Here is a 21,259-nt window from a genome sequence, read left to right as displayed (position 1 = left end):
AGGAACCATAACCATTCCACAGCACCCACTGATCCAGTATCAAGCCAGTGTAGGCTGCCGAAACAAATGCCCAGCGGCCAGAAGAGTGGACGGTCAAATGGTGATGTCCGGGCAGTGGTAGGTACTGACGGGTTGATAAAAGGTTTGGAGATGGGATGAACAGGAGGAATTGTGGGATTTCCAGGTCCCGGCTGTGCGAATAACCACCATTTTTCCTATCCTTTTTTGCCCGTTCTGACGGGTTTGCGGCGCCGCGGCGGTTCTGCTGTTCATCTGTTTACGCACATATGGTGTGGGGAACAGCTTGTTTATCGAAAGCAAAAGGGGCTTAGTGCGTGGCCAAGGGTCCGTATTGATCCCCACGCCATCGGCCATGATTGCCCCCTGATTCGTCTCTGTTTGCTCGGCCGCCCGGTACCCGTTCCCCAGCGAGTCCCCAGCAAGTCCCCAACCCCCTCGCCAATCTCGTTCTGGGATCAGCCAGCTACGGCCAGCGAGGCCCGAGACCCAATCGAGCTTAGGTTCAAGCTCCCCGGAGACCACGATGGGAGCTCGAGATGAGCTGAACCTGAGCGGAGCAGGCAAGCATCACATCGCCTTCGATTCGATCAAACGTCGCGGCCGACCCATTCGATCGGCGAGCATGACTTGTTACCTCTCGCCAAGTGCCAACCACTCGCAATCTACACTAAATAACGACGGATCCGTGCTCGTACCCAGTTCTCGCAGTCATATACCGCCAGTTTTCCCGAGGTTGTCGCTTGCTTTTTCAGCAGCTCCGCTGAAGCTGTCATCAGGTTCTGGCAGTCAGCTAGGCAGACAGGGCAGAGCTCGACTGCTGAGACCAGCTAGATGAAACGCCAGGACAGGACCTGTTCCAGAAATTGTGCGACGGCTGTGTAAAGCCTGTAGTGTACATAGACAGGTCCAGCCTTCAATAGTCGCCCAGAGGCTGTCATGGGTAGGCAGATTGGATGCCAATGGTGCTCTCATTCCTTTCCAATCGTGACAGGCAACGGACCATAACAGTGGCTCGGCTGGTCCACTACTCAGCGCTGCATCTGCACGCCACTCATGTCGGTTGGGAAGCCCCCCAGGTCAAGGAGGGGAGCGAGGGGAAGAGATGGAGAGTGAAGACATGGGGAAGGGCATGGCTGGCGTCACGACTCGGACCAGCCATTCATTCCATCATCATCATCATCATCATCACCACCATCATAACTAACACCATCGCCACCAAACAAACAGAGAGACAGAGAAGCCAGTCGGGGACCACAGAAAGACCTCGGGTTTGCTGCAACACGAGGCGTGGTTCAGCTCCATAATCGGTGGCTGGGAAATGATGAGCAGCGATTTCGATCCCTTCAGCGATACCCTAGCAGCGACCTGCAGTAGAGCTGCAGGCTAGAAGCCGAAAGACCTGAGTGGTGGATCAATGGAAGCTGTGGGTATCAGTTGGCGTTTCCGACGAAAGTCTCGACCCCTTTCCCAGCCTCTCTTTCATTCAAGTTTCCAGTGTTGCCCTCTGCGGTTATTGTTGCGAAGGGAAAAGTGTAGCAAGCGCATGAGGTAACCATGGGACATTTCCATTGGGCTGTTTAAGAGATTCAGCCCTCCATGAAGCGCTTGGTATCTCATGTGGATAACCGCCTACCCAAGCACTCAAGCCAGTGGCAGGCCGATGAATAACGGGAAACGGCCTCGCCGCGTGTTGTCGGTCTCGTCGCGGCTTTACCTAGTCGCGGAGGAGTCTGTTCCACCAGCCAACGTGTTTACTGTCTGACAAATGGCGCCGTGAACGTGGGATGTTGGCAACATCAGGCAACCCATTTTACATACGGGCTTTTGTTAAAATGAAACCGGTCGATCGATGTGTGTGTGGGATTGGGCGGCAGATCTGATTGGACCCGGCGGCCACGGTGTTCATAGCGTAGCAACGGCAGCGTTCTCCTTTCTGCCGTCTGACGCCTCGGTTTTGCGTCGGTTTTGTGGTTCTGGATCAGCACGTTGTAACGCGTTCCTGACGCTAGCTCAGATTGGGGATAACACGCCAGTCCCCTCCTCTTCCATTCCCTTCCCTTCCCTTTCCTAGTGATGGTTGGTGGCACATGTCCACAGAGCCTTACCGGCGGGATGGAGGAGAGCGGTTCCGTTCCGATCTACACGTGTCGAAGCCTTTGACGGAGTGGAAGTTCGGCAGAAGCAACTGTTCTTGGACGTCTGCCGCTGGGTACGATGTTCGCAATACGGCCTCGGAGGACCGGATCTCGGGATACGCAATGTGCGGTGGAGGAAGATGGCAAAGGGGAAATGACAGGAGGACGACCGGTGCCGCGCCACTTTTTCCCACCCAGACGGCGCACATCCGGCGAGTTTTCTTGGTTCGGAGGCTCTATGCGATACGCCCGTGTAGTGTACGCTGTCGTATGTAGTAGTAGCTGCGGGCCTTGCGCACGTCACGTTCACGGCACTGATTTTCCTTTGCCCCTTGCAGTCCCCGTCCCGTGCCGCTTGTCCCCTACCTTACATTTGCCCTGCTGCTGCGTGTCGCTGCCAGGAACAAGTGAACAGCTGGCGATGCTGCTGGCTAGCGCATGCACAGCCTGGGACCACATCGGCGGTGGTCGAGTGGGTAAAGTGTTCGTGGACGTCCCACCTGCTAACACACTACAGAGCACCGACAACACCAACGCATTGTGATCGCAACGACGAGACAACTTTCGGTGTATCTATCCACAGGAGCCACAGATCAGCAGCATGCTGGCCAGATGGCACTCTGCAGTGTAGTGTAGGAACAATCCGTCCTCTCTAGCCAAGCAAGCCAGCCGCTGATGTTCATGAAACTAGGGCAGCGGTTCCGGCGGCTGGCGATCTTCACGATGGGCTCGCCTCTCTCCCCTTCCAAGCCACGTCTCTGTGTGTCTTCATTCTGTGGGCAGGCAGTAAACAGCCTAGAATACCTAAGTCATGTGTCGAGTCGACTTGACCCGGATCTCAGACGGGCCGTCCAGGGCTGTTCGACAGCGTTTCGCCCTGTGTCCCCGGGTAGTCCCGTCCGGGCCAGACAATGCTTGTTTGTTGTGTTGGACCGAGTGTGTCCCACTGTGACAGTGAGTGAGCCCGTGTAGGAAACGATTGAACCAACAGACACTTGCGACTTGGTAGATGAGATGAACGTTTGATGGAATCGAGTCTTGAGGCTGGACTTTCAGCCAAACCGACCAACGAGCAAAGTACTCCCGAGTTGATCGTCTAACCATCGATGGCTATCTCGGTGTACCGGACTCGTGGAGATATTGAAGAATTCCTCACCTATGTACAAGCTGTGATGCGCAACGCCGCGATTTGGAATGGCAACATCGTAGTTGGCGACATCGTAGTTTCAGATGAAATGAAGTGAGAGCGCCCACAGCTTCTCTTGCTCTGCCTTCACACCACTATTTACCCACCCAGTCCAGAACGAACATCGTATCCATGAAGCACGACTGCTCTGAAGAGGAAAACCTCAGGATGCATTGGCAAAACCGCATTGCCTTCTCCATCATCGTAGGCATGGTGGCCGGTGCCTTTGCCTTTGCGCTCACATATCAATGCTTTCGTGACTACCAACGTCGCCGTACCCTGCCGAGAGGGGCAGACGAGTCTCCTCCGGCTGAGGTCTGACTTTGCTCCTCCGTCTCCGTGTTTTGTATTTCCTTGAGGGCAGGATCATGATGGTGCCGGCTTGAACCCAACACCAACCACCTTCCCACAGAACAACGAGCAGCGGTCACTATGATTGGCCACCATATTCGTGGCTACCTCCCACCTCGATGAAAGTGGAAGGGCTTGGACGGACTGGTCGTGCTGACGTAAGGCGCTCGGCAAGTGACTGTTTGCCCAGCAAAAGTAGTGTACCCAGATACCCCACCACCCCGCCATGACATCTTGATGCATTGTTTTGGACGGCCGAAGCGATTCAGAGAAAACCCGACCTTACCATCACCCCGTTATTGATATCGTTACGGCCCGAATTGAGCTCAACGTCGGTGATCACAAAGTCCATAAGCCTCCATGAAGCAGCGATTCTCCTCTCTCGACGTCAGGGTGGTGGCCCACGAGCTCTCGGAAGCTCTGGTGTCGCTACGCCTGGCCAACATCTACGACCTCAACTCCAAGATCCTCCTCCTCAAGTTCGCCAAACCCGACAACAGGCAGCAGCTCCTGATCGAATCCGGTTTCCGCTGCCATTTGACTGACTTCGTGCGCACCGCTTCGCCGGCACCCAGCCAATTCGTCGCCAGGCTTCGCAAATACCTCAAGACCCGGCGTTGTACCTCTGTCTCGCAAATTGGTACCGATCGCATCATCGAGTTCCAGTTCAGCGATGGTGCCTTTCGACTTTACCTCGAATTCTTTGCTAGCGGCAACATTATCCTTACCGATTCCGACCTCAAGATCTTGGCTCTGCTCCGAAATGTTCCCGAGGGCGAAGGCCAGGAACCCCAGCGCATTGGTCTGACCTACACGCTCGAAAACAGACAGAACTTTGGAGGTGTTCCTGCCCTGACCAAGGAGCGTCTGAGGGATGCGCTGCAGAGCACAGTCCAAAAGGCAGCCGCTGATCAGGCTGCCGGTAAGAAGATCAAGAAAAAGGGCGCCGACGAGCTACGAAGGGGCCTTGCGACCACCATCACAGAGCTACCGCCCATTCTCGTCGAGCATGTCTTCCGCCTCACCAGCTTCGACCCAGCCACCAAGCCTGCCGAAATCCTGGATGATGATTCCCTCCTAGACAAGCTATTCGACACCCTCCAGCAAGCACGAGAAATCCTTGACGAGGTCACCGATTCCTCCGTTTCCAACGGTTACATCATCGCCAAGCCTAGGTCTGGGTTTGAAGATACAGAGTTGGACGTCGATGCGCCACCAGCCGAAAAAGCAAAGACCCTCCTCTACGAGGATTTCCAACCGTTCTTGCCCAAGCAGTTCGAGGATGACAAGGCATATCGTATCTTGCCGTTCGTCGGCTACAACAAAACAGTCGATGAATTCTTCTCATCCCTCGAGGGACAAAGGCTAAAGTCCAAGCTCAGCGAGCGTGAAGCAGCTGCTAAGAGGAAGCTCGAAGCCGCCCGTATGGACCAAGCTAAGCGAATAGAAGGGCTGCAAGAGATGGAGATGCTAAACTATCGCAAGGCGGCGACCATTCAAGCCAATATCGAACGTGTCCAGGAAGCCATGGATGCCGTGAACGGCCTGCTACAGGAAGGCATGGATTGGGTCGACATCACGAAACTGATTGAAAAGGAGCAGAAGCAGGGTAACCCCGTCGCGGAAATTATCAAGTTGCCAATGAAGCTGAAGGAGAACACCATCACATTACTGCTAGGAGAAGGCGTGGAAGAAGAGGAAGAGGGCGACCAAGACAAAGAGGATGATGAGTTCGATTACAGCGATTCTGAAGACGATGCCGACGGGGCAGAAACCACCAAGGACAAGGCGCCAGTCAAACGCCTTGAGGTCGATATCAACCTGACACTGAGCGTTTGGAACAACGCCAGAGAATATTACGACCAGAAGCGAACAGCTGCTGACAAGGCGCAAAAGACGGTCCAGCAGTCGGTTATCGCCTTGAAAAATGCCGAGCAGAAGATCGCCGAAGATCTCAGAAAGGGTCTCAAGCAAGAAAAACCAGTCCTCCAACCCATCAGGAAGCAAATGTGGTTCGAGAAATTCACCTGGTTTATTTCCTCAGACGGTTATCTCGTTCTCGGAGGCCGTGATGCTCAACAGAACGAGATGCTGTACAAGCGGTATCTGAGGAAGGGTGACGTTTACGTCCACGCCGATGTTCACGGAGCTGCAAGCGTGATCATCAAGAACAACCCAAAGACACCTGATGCACCAATTCCGCCGTCGACGCTTGCTCAGGCTGGCAATTTGTCGGTATGCTGCTCTAGTGCTTGGGACTCGAAGGCTGGCATGGGGGCCTGGTGGGTCAATGCCGACCAGGTCTCGAAAAGCGCACCCGCTGGTGAATACCTCCCGGTAGGATCGTTCATGGTCAGAGGGAAGCGCAACCTCCTGCCTCCGGCGCTATTGACGCTTGGTTTCGGTCTACTGTTCAGGGTATCCGACGACAGCAAGTCCAAGCATACTCGCCATAGGGTCTATGATTTTGTAGAACGCAAGACAAAAGGTCGCGCTGACTCTCTGAATGCCCTGTCAGAACGTGCAGAGAGCCCGCACGAGCAGAAGCCAGTGGCCGGTGAAGAGTCTGAGAGTGATGACGATGACGAGGACGCCGCAGACCAGAAGGAAAGAGCTAATCCCCTGCACTCGCAGCGACCTGGACAAGTCGGTTCTGTGGAAAGCGATGCTGCCCAAGGCACAGAACCTCCGACGGAGGAGCTTGCAGACCTTGAAATCAACAAGGAGGAGTCCGTGAGCAGCCCCGATGAGAGCATCAAGTCGCCGGCGGAACTGGAACCTGCTGCAACGCAAAATGAAGAGGAGGAGGACGACGACGGTGAGGAGGAAGAGTCAAACCAGCCATCACCTGCAGCAAAGACCGGCACTCCCTCGTCATCAACCGCCCCTCAAAAGCAACAGTCTGCGAAGAAGGCACCCGCCAAGCGTGGCCAGCGCGGCAAGCAAAAGAAGATTGCGGCCAAGTACAAGGACCAAGACGAGGAGGACCGCGCCCTTATGGAAGAGCTGATGGGTGTCAAGGCTGCCCGTCAGAAGGCCGAAGCCGAAGCCGCGGCTAAAGCCAAGGCAGAAGCCGAGGCTGCTGCCGCTCGCGAGCGTCGCCGTCAACAACAGGAGCGTGTCAAGAAAGAGATCCGCGAGCACGAAGAGGTCCGCCGTCTCATGATGGAGGAAGGCGAGGACATGCCTCTGGACGAGTCCGAGATGGCGATGGAGATGGCGCCACTCGAGACGCTTGTGGGCAACCCGCTTGCGGGCGATGAGATCCTGGAGGTGGTTCCGATCTGTGCGCCGTGGAGTGCTCTGAACAAGTTCAAGTACAAGACGAAGCTACAGCCCGGAAATACGAAAAAGGGCAAGGCAGTCAAAGAGATCGTTGAGCGGTGGAGGTTGGCGAGCGGCAAGAAGGGCTGGATCGATGAGTCGTCGTCGGATCCGGAGAAGATTTGGCCGAGAGAGATGGAGCTTATCAAGGGACTCAAGGTTGAAGAGGCTTTTAACTGTGTGCCCGTCGGAAAGGTCACTGTGATGCAGTCTGGTGGCCTTGCTGGCAGTTCGAGTGGAGGAGGGTCTGGGAAGGGTGGTGGTAAGGGCGGAGGTAGTGGAAAAGGCGGAAGTGGTAAGGGAGGGAAAGGCAAGAAGAAATAGTCTTGAAGCTCGTTGGAGAAGCGAAAGGCATATTTTCTATAACAGACATTAGAGTCCAGCGAAGCTATCAAAGCAGAAGCATGGTAAACGGTCTCGGAGCTCATCATCAAGTGTTCCACGCAAGGGATTGACAATGGAGACGGCAATGTATGCATGAGCTAGTTCAGCGTAAGCTTTGATAACAGAATAATGTTTGACATTACGAATCTCGGCCGAGGTCAGCGCCGTGGTGACGGGAATAGCCTCATCACAGCCCGGTTGTGACAGCAGATCAGGAAGACTGCAGAATCTCAAGGGTACCAAGGTAGATAACTAAAGAAGAACACGAACGCCTCTTGCCAAGCAAACGCAATGCAGGCCCCAACCGCTACGTGTGCGAGCACAGACCACTGCACTGACGTCTTAGCTGAGGGCAGATTTTCGGCGCCGTGACCGAGCAAAACAGCGGGCAGAAGCGGCAAGGCAAGTAGTAGGATGGGCGCCGTGCCGACGGCGGTTCCGGAGGGTAATCAAAAGCCCGAGGGCTCCAGTCGGCCGCTCCAGTCCGCTCCAGCAGCCTCATCCAGGGGCACCTATCGATCCATCCATCATCATCATCATCATCCACCGACCCCAGCCAGCCCGCTTCCAGAATCCAGAATTTCGGCCTGCACCGCACCGCAACTGGAACCCGAACCCGACTCTTTTCCTGACCACGCTGTTCACTGCCTCACCTCAGCTTACGATAGTTTTATTCTTGTGAATACCAGCAGCTGCCTCACTTTACACAAGGAAGAACTTTACCTTTTCCCCCTATCTTCCCTCCTTTCTCTAGTCGCTTCATCTCGTCCACACAACAACCTACCCCCTGTTCGCCGATTTTCCGCACCAAGCATATGCAAGCTACTGCCAACTTGAACAACTGGCCCCCGATAACTCTTTAATTCACCGAATTCCCGATTTTCGACCTCTTCGTTTCTCTACTTGACACTTGCAAGAAGCGGAACCTTCGGACACCCGTTTAATTGATTGCGCCGAGCTCGATAAACCAACCGGCCAAGCAAGCTGCAGCTCTACAGTAGCCTTGCTACAACTTCAAATCATTGCGCAGTGTGTTTCCTGGTGTTCAGCCCAGGAACCCATACAACGAAAACCATGCCGGCCACCGAGAAGGTCAGCCGTGGAAAGGATGCTGAGCCACGGGAGAACGTCTACCTATTTGTACCAAACTTGATCGGTACGATTTTGCGAATCCATGCTTCCACCGCACCGCTTCTACTTCCTACGCGGCCGCAAGCCTTTTCTTTCTCTCGAGCTCCCATGCGCCTTGCGCTTGTGTAAATCCCAGACATAATTAGATCGTGAATGGCTTGCTAACAGGGTCTGGCCCACCACTTACAGGTTACTCCCGTATCATCCTTGCTGTAGCCTCACTCTACTACATGCCCCTCCACCCCCGAACATGCTCGCTACTCTACAGCATCTCGTGTCTTCTCGACGCCCTCGACGGCTATGCCGCTCGCTACCTTGACCAGTCCACCCGCTTCGGCGCTGTGCTCGACATGGTCACGGACCGCTGCACGACGGCCTGCCTGCTCGTCTTCCTCGCCTCCGCCTTCCCCCGGTGGTCCATCGTCTTCCAGGGCCTGATCGCCCTCGACATGGCCAGCCACTACATGCATATGTACGCGACTCTGGCCATGGGCGGTTCGGATGAGAGTCACAAGAACGTCGACAAGTCGAGGAGCTTCATTCTCAATCTCTACTATACCAACAGGGTGCGTCATTGTCCATATCCTCTCGAAGCTCTTTTTTGGTTAAGGAGAAGAAGATGGAAGTGGTAGCTGACATCAGGTGACCTCATATCACAGACGGTTCTTTTCCTGTGTTGCGCCCTCAACGAGGTCTTCTTTATTGCCCTCTACCTGCTCTCCTTCTCGAGCCCGCTCCTCTCTCCCGGCCTCTTGGAACAGGTTCCCCAGATCAAGCAGGCCAACCCCTACAGCGCCGCTGCTCTCGAGCTGGCGCGTGCCAACAAAATGGTAAGCCACCACTCTCCACTTCAACGTAAGAAATCCAGGTAGCTTGATAGATGACTAATCTTCCAACCTCCCCCGTTTCAGGACTCCACCGTCCCTTGGATCATCGCAATTGTCTCTTTCCCCGTCATGATGCTCAAGCAAATCATCAACGTCGTCCAGCTTGTCAAGGCCAGCAGGTGGCTAGCGGAGGGTGACCTGGAGGCCAGAAGGGAGCGCAAGAAGACCCGTTAAAATGTCGTTTTCTCTCTCTCTCTCTCTCTGTGACTACTTCGGGTAGCTCTTTCGTGGTACCTCTTCCTCTTTGCCCGAATCCGAATTTCTTCCGGCTTGTATGGTTCTCGCGCGCGCGGGGGGGAAACAGAGATGAGAGGCGGTTAGAGAAAAGTCAATTTCGACTTTTCTTACTCAACTTTCTTCTTCCTAACCCTAGCCCACATCTATGTCGAACTTCTTGTCGGCCGGATCCTAAAAGGATAAGAGACAAAATACTGAAACTTTTGGCAGTTCGGTCTTCTCATGGGTGGGGCAAAAGGGGCCTTATACATTTGTTGTAATTGGAACAAGGAAAAGGGTTATTATCAGGCGGTGTTTGATTGGTTGGTATGGTACGGAAGTGTTGCTGTTCGTGTTGACAGTGGGATTCAGTTGGCTAATCGACGCAACGGAATCGGTCAGTCAAGTTAGTTGCATGATAGGTATGTATGGATGGATGGATGGATGGATGAGCTGTATCCGAGGGCAGGGAAAGAGTTGTTGAAGACACACACGAACATATTTTAGCTGTCTTTTTAGCTTGTCTATCTGTTTGCATGGGCTAGTCTGGTTTGGTATGATCTGAGGTGTGATATGGATGGATGGATGTCATGGTTCGGCTTAGTTGGGTGGGTGGCATAGGATAGATGGTTGGCTGGTTGGAGGTTATTTACGTAATGGAGTTTTTTTTTTTTTTTTTTTTTCTGTTCAAAAAGATTTTGATCAATTGTTTCCATGTTTTCAATTACCTCCACTCATCTAGTTCTCCCCTTCTCGTAACGAGTGTTTTACATATGGTCGTTTTGTTGTTGGATGGGAACGTGAGAGTTTTGAGGCGAAGTGGTCTTACCTACTTAGGTACTGTATTCAACCAATGCCCCGTTTTTTGGCCTGTAGGAACCGAAGTTATCCCGGAAAAAATCATTTATAGCTACGTAGAGGAAGATGTAATCGAAGCCACCAGTATTATCGTGTGAACAGATTGAGCAAGGTATAGGTATGACCTCATCAGATCCGTCACTACAAGGGAACACCTCGCTACGAGGTGCATATAAATGCTTCATTCTCAGTTGCTTGTCACAAAGCACAAGACGGGACTGCCCAGGAACCGAAACCATACCAGACGTAACCTTGTAGAACAAAAAAAACCTACTTCTACCAGCCGGCTATGCCATCTGGTTTCCTCTTGTTCTTGCAGTGAGGAGCATCATCTTCGAGGGAACCCCCAACCGAAGAGGCCCTTGCGCGCATTCAGGGGCTTCCCGTCCCCCTTTCCGCTCCTTCCCGTCTACAGAGGTCTCCAAAAGTCGTAACCGCACCTTCCATTCAAGATGCCCTGCCACTGATGACTCCCAGGTGGTTCCTAGCAGAGAGACGACTGGAAGAAGTTCAAAGGCCGATCGATCACTGGTGCCTTCCACTTTCAACCAACGGACCGATTTCAGTGCGTGCCTACCATTGGGCGTATTGCATCATGAGGAGGGGTCGGGTGCCGTGGTTCGAAAGCACAGGCACAGGCACAGGGGTTCAAAGAACATGAGACGATAGGTGTAACAGTTCCCCGTGGATATGGAGGCGGAAGAGGCTAGATCCGAACCCGAATCTGAGATGCCAGTTTGGTTCAGATCTTTGTTATGTGACCTACGTGTGCGACCTTTGCTTATCGAACGGGGAGGGAGTGTGTAGGGTTGGGTAAGAGGAAGGTGCTGCCGATATTTACGAAGAATGTCGCTTTTTGTGTGACTCTTTTGGTAGTTTTCTTCACTGATGGGGAGAGATATACGAGTCCACAAACAGTAGACATAGAAAATGATTATGATGCATCCGTCTCTTACCCTCAGATGCGCCTGCAAAAAAAAAGGTTATGTGAAAGTAGTATCCATCGTTTATATATCATACACGAAACTTGAACTCCCGATCCCCCTCCCCCCTCTCAAAAACCCTCAACAACACGGTGGTGTTTAAGAGCAACCAACGGACCCTTGCCACGATAGTAATACCCACAAAGCCGAGCTTCAACTTTGCTTCGCTTCGGTGATGTAGCTTGGCCCGTAGGTCACCTTGCTTGAAAAGCAATTAAGCACCACCAGCAGCCCTGCAAGCAGTTTCTTGAGCGTTACACTGCTGAAGCGTGACACCGGACGCCTTGCCGCTATTGACGGCATTCGCGCAAGCGTTGTTCTGGATCGCGCAGGCGCGCTGGACGGCGGCGGCCTTGTTGACAAAGGTCGCTCCGTTGACGGCGAAGGGACGCTGAGAGTTGCCCGAGTTGGTGACGGCGGGGGCAGAGATGCCGGCGATGGCTTGGCTGGTGGCGACGTTTTTGCCTGAGTTCCTGTTCCGGCCGCCAGTATTGTTGTTACCCGTGTTCTTGTTGTTGTTGTTGTTGTTGTTGTTGTTATTGTTCTTATTGGCGTTGTTGCCACCGTTGTTGTTGTTGTTGCCGCCGCCGCCGCCGCCGCCGTTGTTGGAAACGGTAAAGTACCGGCAGTCATCCTGGGCACCTCTCTGCGCAACAGGCATAAGAACAGGCTGATGGTTGGACGCCGAGGTCATGGTACAGATACGATAGTTGCCCGCGGGGAGACCTCCCGTCACGTCGGTCGACAGAGTACCAGCTCCGTTGCCGGCATCATTAATACCCTTGAAGAAGGCGAACTGTCGAGCATCGAGCGGCTCTGTGGGGTTCAATGTGTTGCCCGTGTTCTGAACGGTGACGTGGGTGTGACCAATAACTCTACCAGAGCCATCGACGTCCTGAGGAGCTGAGTAGTAAGTGCTGGTAGCATTGGTAAAGGAACCCAGCGCAATGTTATTCAACTTGACCTGAATAGTGAAGGTCTTGCTGGCCTGGATATTGTCGTTGTTCTTGGGGTTGAGGATAACGGCGGAAATCATCCGGTCGGTGGAAGGAATTTTGCCCATGGCTGCAAATTGTTAGTGGGTGTCTTGATATGTCTCTAGATAGTCCACGTACGAATGCCGTTGCAGGAGCCAGACTTGATTTGTTGACCGTTCGTCAAGGTCTGGCCATTACAGAAGTTGATGAAGTTGGCTTTGTCGCTGTTGCAAAGTCAGTGAGAACATCGCAGAATTCATGATATTGCCTTTAACGCACGTCTTGGAGTTGACCTGGCCATCTGCCGCCCCAGCACCGCTCTGACCCGTCGATGCAGAACCCGTCTGGATGGCACCCGGAGCCAGACAGGTATTGGCTTGTTGTTGGTTATTGCCTCCCTTGTTGGCATTGTTTCCCGCATTTCCACCCTGGTTGCGGTTTCCACCACCAAATTTACCGTTACGGTTCTGCCTTTGCTCGAGTGTCGAGAAGTCGGTGTTGGGAACAATGGCTGCGTCGGTGACCATGGCCAAGCCCAAGAGGGCAGTAAGAGCGGTCTTCATCAGCATGTTGATAGTTGATATTGAAGCTTCGCCGCGAAATCTCGGATTCGGTAAGGATTTAGGAATGAGATAACCAGGCACCTGGAGCGTACGGGAGTCGAAGTAAAGCGTAAGACGTAAAGTGTCAAAAATGGTTCCAGACCGTAATATCAAAGCTGACTGAAAGAAGAGAATGATTAACTGACACCCGGTGTCGGCTAATTGGGTATATACAACGTGCGTCGAAAAGGAACGAATGAAAGAAACACGCTACCACCACAACAAGCAAAAATAAAGCATGCAAAGGAAGAGAAGGGAGAGAGGGAGAAGTAATATAGAAAGCTGGGCATGCTGAGGCACCAACCCATGGTCATCGTTTCTTATTGCCTGGCTAGCCAAGAAGTTTGTTCCACGAGACTACGACAGGCTGCCGGCCAGGGTAGGAATCTGTCTTGTGTAACCCTCCCCCAGTCTATCAACCGACCGTTCTCTATAGCCGTTCTTTGCCCGTGGAACCAGTACTAAATCGCATCCTGGATTGAGCAGCAGGAGGTCGGAACGGACGGAGAGGGGTTTGGGGGTTGTGTGTCTCCACGATCTCAAACGTGATACAAGGGTATCGCAAGAAGAGGGCGTCTGCGCCGAACTGTCAACGGAGGTAGCAGTAGAGTGAAAGGTAGCATGGAAAGGGGCTGCCAACGGTCAAACTGACTGCATAGACATCCATGAATAGCTCTAGGATATACCCCATGGGGTCTTGCACTGACTTGGCGTGAAAGCCTCTCCCCAAAACGCCCGAGGATTTCGTGGTGATTGACGCCAGATATCGCGCTTGATTGAGATCTCTACAGCCCAATACGAGTCCACGATGGCCGTTCACAGCAGTCAGGAAAGTGGATATGCATCTCAAATGAAGCCCATAACGCAGAGAGTAAAAGCTATCGACGCTTTCGAACGAATCATTTCAGTTGCAAATGACGGACTCGGAGTAACATCGATGAGTGTTTGGGGAGAAAAGCAAAGAGGCTCGAGAGTGTGCAGTGGAAGAGAGGTTGATGAAGCGACTTGCGTGCCAGAAGCGACGAGGGTCCTAATAATTGTCTTGCCTTTAGCCAATCACACGAGCCGGTAAAGGGCGATCCAGCATTTGGCGTCTCGGGATGAAGCGCTAGCGAGGCGCTAGCGCGCACCCGCTCCACTCCCAAGGCAAAGAAGTTCAATGCCATGCCGGGCCGAGAGACTGCAACAACACTGTACCTAACTTCAACTTTGACCTCTCTTCATCCTCTTCCCGTCCCTATCCGTGCTAGCACAACCCGTTTCTACCTGGGCAAGGAGTTCCCAACATATCTATCAGGGACATGCAGTATTGACACAGCACAAGGTACGGATATCTGTCTATAACAACTTATACCCGAATGCCCTGCGCATCAATTCTGTATTGGGCCAAGGCAAAACCAGCCAAAGACTCCTGGTGGACGCTCCTGCATCGCGAAGAACTGGTGTCGGAACTCGTACGAAACAAAACACGCCCAACGAGACCGGACGAAAGAGCAGTGTTTGGTCTTGGCCGACCCGGATTGTAGCCGATATCCGATGTTTCTATCTCCGCGTTGTTGCCGACCTTGCCCGGCCTTCGGCATTTTTTGGTCGCCGGGACGGAAACTTTGTGTAGGACTACTTATCGCCATCTCATGCCTTTCACCTCGTCCGCAGAAGATTGGACTTCTCTACCTATTATTCAGTAAAGTATGATGATCCTTAACACTCTACCATACTCTACAGTTACGATGAGCTGACCTTCAAGCAACACTCTACTCCTCAGAGGCGTTCTATGATTTGATCAATCGAGCAAACATCGACGTCATGCTGTACCGTCTAACTGCTTCGTCTAGTTACCTAAGGCACCCAGTCCGGGAAGAAACACGGTGAGCCTCAATGAGATCAGCTCATTGATCGACCCAAATTGACGGTACATACTACAGTAGCCACGCTCAATGTCTACTGTTCAGCGCTTGAGGTTGTCCTTAACAGGCCCCCCTTGGCGCTTGTACACCGGGGATGCCCCACTTTTTCTGGGCTAGCGTCCCTAGCTGTGGACACCTCCGTATGCAGGAACAAGAGCTTAATTCCGATTATAGAACAAGGGACTGAAGGAAGGACATCGTTTCCCTCCCATCGGCCGGACTCCGCTTGATCCCTCACTGGCCGTCAACAACCTCAACAGAAATCCGTCGCATTGTTCGTTGTTCTCACCATATCAAGCTTAATTGCTCCTATCATGATATGTTTCCGGACTCAGGAGTAGGAGACGGCAAACATACCACAAAATCCAGCATGATTTCTCCACACATCAAATTTCTTTACCACAAAATAAAGTTCTAATCTCGTCCGTTCTTAAGAGGCCACTCGAGGTCAAGGCAAACTGTCAGACGCATCAGTTCCATGGGCTTGTTTCTTCATTGGAAACAGTGCACCGCTGATGTCTGAGGTAGCGCCCACGCGTGCTTCTCACCCAACGGCACGGTTAAGACGGCACAAATTATCAATTTAAGGAATTAGATCGTCAATCCAATATTCTCTTCAGTTGAAAACCTATACACTGACTGTCTGTGCTGCTGACAATTGCCTTTAGGCTACTATCAACCCTCGGAATTCGAAACATAATACTGTCCGCCCGCATCTATATGAACTCTGGCCAAGACCGATTCGCACCAAGGATGTAACTCGGCCCTTGTTCATCTTGAGACATGTTGTGTCCCCGGGGTCCAGAAGGTAACATTGATGTTCACTCCCAAAACCCCATCTTCTTATTCATAGCGTTTCAATACTATACGCTTGGGCCGAGTGGGACTTTAGCAGTCGGTTTTCGGTACTCTCACGTGGAAGCGGGCTTTTTACATCCTTGTGACCGTTGGATTTGTGATGATGACAGATGAGCATCGGAATTCAACTTTCGAAGACCTCCTGGAATTGTGATTCCGATACCGAGCCGATGTTGTGCAGCGTACCCAATCAACCCCCAACTGTTTCAAAGGTGATGTTGGCACTTGAATGTTGCTTGTCTGTTTAACCACAGACGTGATGATAACATCAGCCACCAGCGGAACGGCCGCCCTTCCTCATTGTCTTCTAGCCTTAACGGGATACCCGATTCGGTTTCTCATGGTGTGTTGTCTTTGAAGAAACCCACCTTGGAACCCCTGAACCCCAAGATATGTATCGGGTGCTTGGCTCCATGCGTCGGACTTGATACAACGTGATCATTGTCGTTGTACTCTAAGGAGGACTTCAGTCCCTTTTCAAGTGGGGTCAATCGCTTGGCTGAACGGAAGATTATCAGAACGAAACATGGCTACCGAGGACCAGCGAAATGTTTGGCCAACCTGGCAGGAAAGTCGACAATGTTGACCAATGTGTGCATGAGGGATGGTTAGTCAATGATATTGTTCGATGTTAATTTGGGGAATGGGGCGTGTCAAGTTCCTATTCGGTGCGCAAAGGAGAACCTCATCCAAACATCTGGCATCTGATCTGGTAAATCTACACCTAACGCTCTGAGGGTATCTTAGGCACGTTAATGTATACTTTGCATACATACATGGCAGGCAGACATATACTTGTACACAAAATACCATAGACCTACATGACGCAACAATTGCAGACGTGGGCATGCATTTCGTTATCCATTAGCATCACCTACTTCTCAGTCGACACCCAAACATTACCCGGCACCCTGAGCCATACAATCGTCTAATTCTGTACCCAATCAAAGAACACGCTGCATCTCTTCCCAAGCCTGATATCTTCAACCAACGAACCGTTGCCAAGACGCATTTGCGAAACGCTCATCCCCGGTCATGATTCATACTCTTCCAACGCCAAGGCCCACGACAAACACCCTCCACCAGGCCTGTTTCATAGGTCGCCCAACATCATCGGCTTTTGTTCCGCAGTAACAACGTCCGGCCGCTTTGGTAGGGTTGGTGGGCTTATTGTCTCGTTCTTCTCAATACCGGAGACGATGAGATCGAGCCAGGCAGCCAGACGGTAGCCGGCCTTTGCGATCTGCAACTCGACGATGGGGGCGGCGGCTTCGAAGTAGGCACCACCGAGCTCCTGGTCGCGGATGGCCTCGGGGCCTTCGGGGAGGACTAGTCAAGGAAGTAGTGTTAAGCAACGGTTCCCTGACGGATACCAAGAAAGAGAGGTACAGGGACGGAACGAAGAGAACTTACCAACAGTGCAAACATGCTCGTTCCCCTCAATCGCCCACTGCAGCGCAATCTCGCTCGCCTCCTTCAGCTCCAACCCCTTCACCCAATCACTGCTATTCGCCTTGTACTGGCCCTCCCTGATCTCCTCCGCCAACGCATCTGCCCACTTCTTGGCCGCGGGAAAGGGCCTCCTACCAACACCCTGCTTCTTGTGCGTAACGATTTTCTCGGCAATGCTCGAGTCCCAAACATGGTGCAGGTTGAACCGCTTCTCATCAAAGAACACCGAGATCCCGTTTCCTCCCTTCTCCACGTCCTCCGTGTGCAGCGGCTGGTGGATGTCCCCGACAAAGTGAATCACGAACTTGGCCGCCTGCGCGCGCTCGACCACGTGTAGGCTTTGGTCCAAAAGGCGAGAGGTGTAGTTTTGAATGGCGCTGACCACACAACCCTCGGGCTTGCAGTCACGCTCGTAGATGATGCCGCATGAATCGGGGGGTGAGTCCTTCGCGTCGATGTAGTGCAGGGGCCCCGTCCAACGACCCCATTTGGTGTACCGGATCGAGTCGGCCCAGGTGGCTACGTTGGCGAGGTAGTCAGAGGTGTCGTTGCGCAGGAGGGTTTGGAAGTAGGAGGCGGTGGAGTTGGAGACGAAGTTGCTGGCGACGTAGGCGACGGTGATGTGTCCGAAGCCTGTTGTTGTTGTAGGCGACGTATGTTAGCGATGTTCCATCTCTTGAGTGCGATTCGCGAATGTTGGGGGGGAATGGTAAGGAAGGGGAATTGGTGTTCTTTCGTACCTCCCCATGCTGAAGCCCCTCCGGCTAAGAAGGCGGAGGAGCTCAGTATGACTGATGATAGCTTCATGGTGGTGTCTTTGCGCTCAGCTACTGTACTGCTAGTTAAGAGATGGTGACGGATATACCGGACAAGCTTCGCAACGCTGCCGGGAGGAAAACAATTTGGGGACAAAACCACAGCAAGTGAACGAGAATGATTCACTCGAGGACGGGAATGTTTGGTGGAAAGATTGTCTGATCCATCTTCAAGATCCAAACACGCGCTCAGCTCACTTGATGTCCCCCAGTCGATCAGCTGCACCACCCTGGGGTCCGATGGCGATAAGCGTTGATACCGCCCCTTTTCAGCGGCGTCATGACTGTCCCTAGCATCGGAACCAACCCATCTACCATTGCGGGACGCTGGTACCGGCGCCATCAGCTTGGACCAGGCATGGCTGATCAATAAACTCCGAGTCCTCTAGTGTACACTAAACACGCGGGGGTTGTTGCTACGGGGATGCTGTAGCGAATGAACGCGGGGCGATAAATCCCACGTGAGCCTATCATATCTGGTGTCGTTTAATCTTTGGAATGGCTTGTGCTTGTCGAGTGCTGGCAGTGCTTGTTTCTCCCCCCCGTCTCTCGTGTTTTCCTTCTTCTCGTTGTTCTTCTTCTCCATCTATGAGCACCTATACACCTCTACTGACGGGAAACCCCATGTAATCAGTGCAGCAAGTTTGATAGAGCGGATGTGCAATGTGATGAACGAGGCAGCAGTTCGGACGCAGACTCGACTTCTAACTTGAGAAGTCGAGGTTGAGGTGTTGGTCTTGGCATGATGACAAAGTCTCCACCCGTGCCGCCGAAAAGAGGGCATCCACGAAGAGGTTTCAATTGCTCGTCACTGGTTGGACGGCGGGCTAAACGATTGGCCATATCAGGCGACCGGAGCCGTCAAAGACCCCACCTTCCCCATATTTCTCCATTCCCTTACAGCACCAGGGCCGGGCAGGATGGGTCAGAGCTGAGCGAGAGGGCCCTCCTTGTGATGCAATCCCATGAACCCATGTGCCTCCCGTCAATGGAAGGTCGCTCAAAGGTCCTCCAACCACAACAGCGACAAGGGAAAGAGAAAAAAAAAAAGCCCGAAAGCCGCAGGAAAAAAAAACTGCGAACTGAATAAATGCTACGCTGGCGCAGGACGGCGTATCTTGGTACACTGCATACTACAATCCCGCAGCACGGGACAAACGGTGACGCTTGTGATAGTTTTTAGTGTAAATGGCACTTGGATGGCTACGTTATGCCATTTTCGGTATCAGCCAGAGCCACATCTTTGCCTTATCTCTCGAGTCAATCGCCTCTTGATAACGACCTGCCCTGAGACCTGCCCGCTGACTCGAACTGACAATGACTCTTTCCCTTTTCTCTTACAACTGTACTTTTAAGTTCCTGTTGCCATCATTTGGCTATTTCTCCAGTGCGCGCAAGAACTGATCGACACCAACATCGACTGCATTCAGCGGGTTAGACTCAGTCCGTTTCGGTATTCGAGCAGGAATCGACCCTGCCTGGGGAACAATCAACCTCTGGTTATCCGTTCAACTTTCCACTCTTGTTGCTGGCGACATGGAAGCCCTCTCCAAAGCGCCCGATGTGGGCGAGGCACTCTCGGGAGTGTTTGGAAGTGTCAGCTTGACGGCCTGGATATGTCTTTTGGTGAGCATGTCCATCTTGCTGCTTTCCCTTTCTAACGGCTTGCCATTGCCATTCTAAATCATAATGCTAACCGTTGTCCTCAACCCCAGCTGCCACAACTGATTACAAACTACAAGGCCAAGAGCGCTGACGGCCTATCCATGAACTTCCTGATCATATGGCTGTTGGGCGACATAGCGAATCTGCTTGGTAAGTGGCAATCAGCCTACCGTACCTACCTCCGATGTTCTGCTCTCGAGGTACTCAAGGTACGAGTACTGCCAATCATTTGTTCGGCTGTTGATTATCATCTTTTTCGATACAGGCGCACTCTGGACAAGTTTGGCACCAACCGCTGTAGCACTTGCCTTGTATTTTTGTTTCGCCGACCTGGTCCTCATTGGCCAATGCAGCTACTACAACGCCGTTAACGCCCGCCGCCGCAGCCGCATCGAAAGACATGCCCGAAGTGCACGACATTCCTCTGCCGAGACACAAGAAACCGACACAACGGCTGTAGAGGACCCTTCTGAGCACGACCCGTTGCTGGATCATGAGCACCCGCGTCGGTCGCGCAGCGATTCTACGGGATTGCCCGGCTCTCACCGTCGGCACTCGATGCGCCACAGGGAGAGCACTCTCGATCCATTGACCAGAATCGTCACAGGTGAAGACGAAACTCCTGACAGCAATCCTTGGCTGCACAACACCCTGAGCTTGGTAGCTGTTTGGGTCGTCGGCGCTGCAGGCTGGTTCATCAGCTACAAGATGGGTGCGTGGGACGTTGAGGAAGGGTTACCCGATGGTGGAGACAACACGATTTCCCAAGAGCCACAGGCCGTCATTGGCATGATCCTGGGCTATTTCAGCGCCATCTGTTACCTGTGGTACGTATCCAGTCCTGTTGTCTCAGCCCATTCACTCGGTGTCACCACTGGGCTTGAGAAGCTAACCAATTCCATAGCGCTCGAATCCCTCAGATCATCAAGAATTACCGTGAGAAGTCTTGCGAAGGTCTTGCCCTGTTGTTTTTCCTGCTCTCGCTCACGGGCAACCTCACATATGGAGCAAGCGTTATCGCCTACTCTCAGGAAAGAGACTATATTGTCAGAGCCCTTCCTTGGCTTCTGGGCTCGCTCGGTACTATGCTGGAAGACTTGATCATCTTTGCCCAGTTCAGACTCTACTCGCCGCAACGCGAGCCAAAGACGCACCATACCGCCTGAAGAGCTGGCTCTTCGCTTACACGAAGCAAACGACACGCATTTGCTGGGAGAAACGGCCTGTTTCGAGGATAAGAATCAGCGTTCATGAGTTCAATGGAATTATCTGTCAACGGTATGTGATGGATGCTTTTTGGTTAATTAGGTTTTGTCATCTGCTTTTTTCTTCTCCATTTTCTGTCCTTTTCTTTTGTCGAGTGCATTTTGCCTCATTTTGATCGGGATGGCATGTTAAATTTCAAGAACGGTTAGGGCAAGGCGTAAGAATGATGGAGACAATGAATTTTCCCCGCATTTTCTCCGAGCTTTACACATCCCCGCTGCATTCTTTCATTTTCAGTGCT

The 21,259-nt window shown here is 52.6% G+C and overlaps 5 protein-coding genes across 5 annotated transcripts; 3 read left to right on the top strand and 2 right to left on the bottom strand.

Moving 5' to 3' along the window:
• Positions 1-4,053: 4,053 nt before the first annotated feature.
• On the top strand, positions 4,054-7,539 carry NEUTE1DRAFT_71883 (uncharacterized protein; the record flags this gene model as incomplete). The annotated part of the gene is made up of 1 exon (XM_009857713.1): positions 4,054-7,539. One exon carries the CDS (start codon positions 4,054-4,056, stop codon positions 7,339-7,341), a length of 3,288 nt encoding a protein of 1,095 aa, XP_009856015.1.
• A 936-nt stretch (positions 7,540-8,475) lies between these two features.
• NEUTE1DRAFT_90572 (uncharacterized protein) lies at positions 8,476-10,307 on the top strand (the record flags this gene model as incomplete). The annotated part of the gene is made up of 4 exons (XM_009857712.1): positions 8,476-8,557; positions 8,722-9,098; positions 9,192-9,362; positions 9,444-10,307. 4 exons carry the CDS (start codon positions 8,476-8,478, stop codon positions 9,591-9,593), a joined length of 780 nt encoding a protein of 259 aa, XP_009856014.1.
• A 1,383-nt stretch (positions 10,308-11,690) lies between these two features.
• NEUTE1DRAFT_125873 (uncharacterized protein) lies at positions 11,691-13,022 on the bottom strand (the record flags this gene model as incomplete). Its single annotated transcript, XM_009857711.1, has 3 exons — positions 11,691-12,541; positions 12,592-12,677; positions 12,733-13,022. 3 exons carry the CDS (start codon positions 13,020-13,022, stop codon positions 11,691-11,693), a joined length of 1,227 nt encoding a protein of 408 aa, XP_009856013.1.
• Positions 13,023-16,565: 3,543 nt separating this feature from the next.
• On the bottom strand, positions 16,566-18,229 carry NEUTE1DRAFT_71874 (uncharacterized protein; the record flags this gene model as incomplete). The annotated part of the gene is made up of 3 exons (XM_009857710.1): positions 16,566-17,149; positions 17,234-17,905; positions 18,013-18,229. 3 exons carry the CDS (start codon positions 18,077-18,079, stop codon positions 16,914-16,916), a joined length of 975 nt encoding a protein of 324 aa, XP_009856012.1.
• Positions 18,230-19,454: 1,225 nt separating this feature from the next.
• On the top strand, positions 19,455-20,918 carry NEUTE1DRAFT_133038 (uncharacterized protein; the record flags this gene model as incomplete). Its single annotated transcript, XM_009857709.1, has 4 exons — positions 19,455-19,713; positions 19,803-19,902; positions 20,018-20,579; positions 20,657-20,918. 4 exons carry the CDS (start codon positions 19,624-19,626, stop codon positions 20,916-20,918), a joined length of 1,014 nt encoding a protein of 337 aa, XP_009856011.1.
• Between the last annotated feature and the right edge of the window lie 341 nt (positions 20,919-21,259).

Source organism: Neurospora tetrasperma (assembly GCF_000213175.1).
Source record: "Neurospora tetrasperma FGSC 2508 unplaced genomic scaffold NEUTE1scaffold_81, whole genome shotgun sequence".
Classification (NCBI taxonomy): Eukaryota; Fungi; Ascomycota; class Sordariomycetes; order Sordariales; family Sordariaceae; genus Neurospora; species Neurospora tetrasperma.
This window is presented reverse-complemented; position numbering and strand designations above follow the sequence as displayed.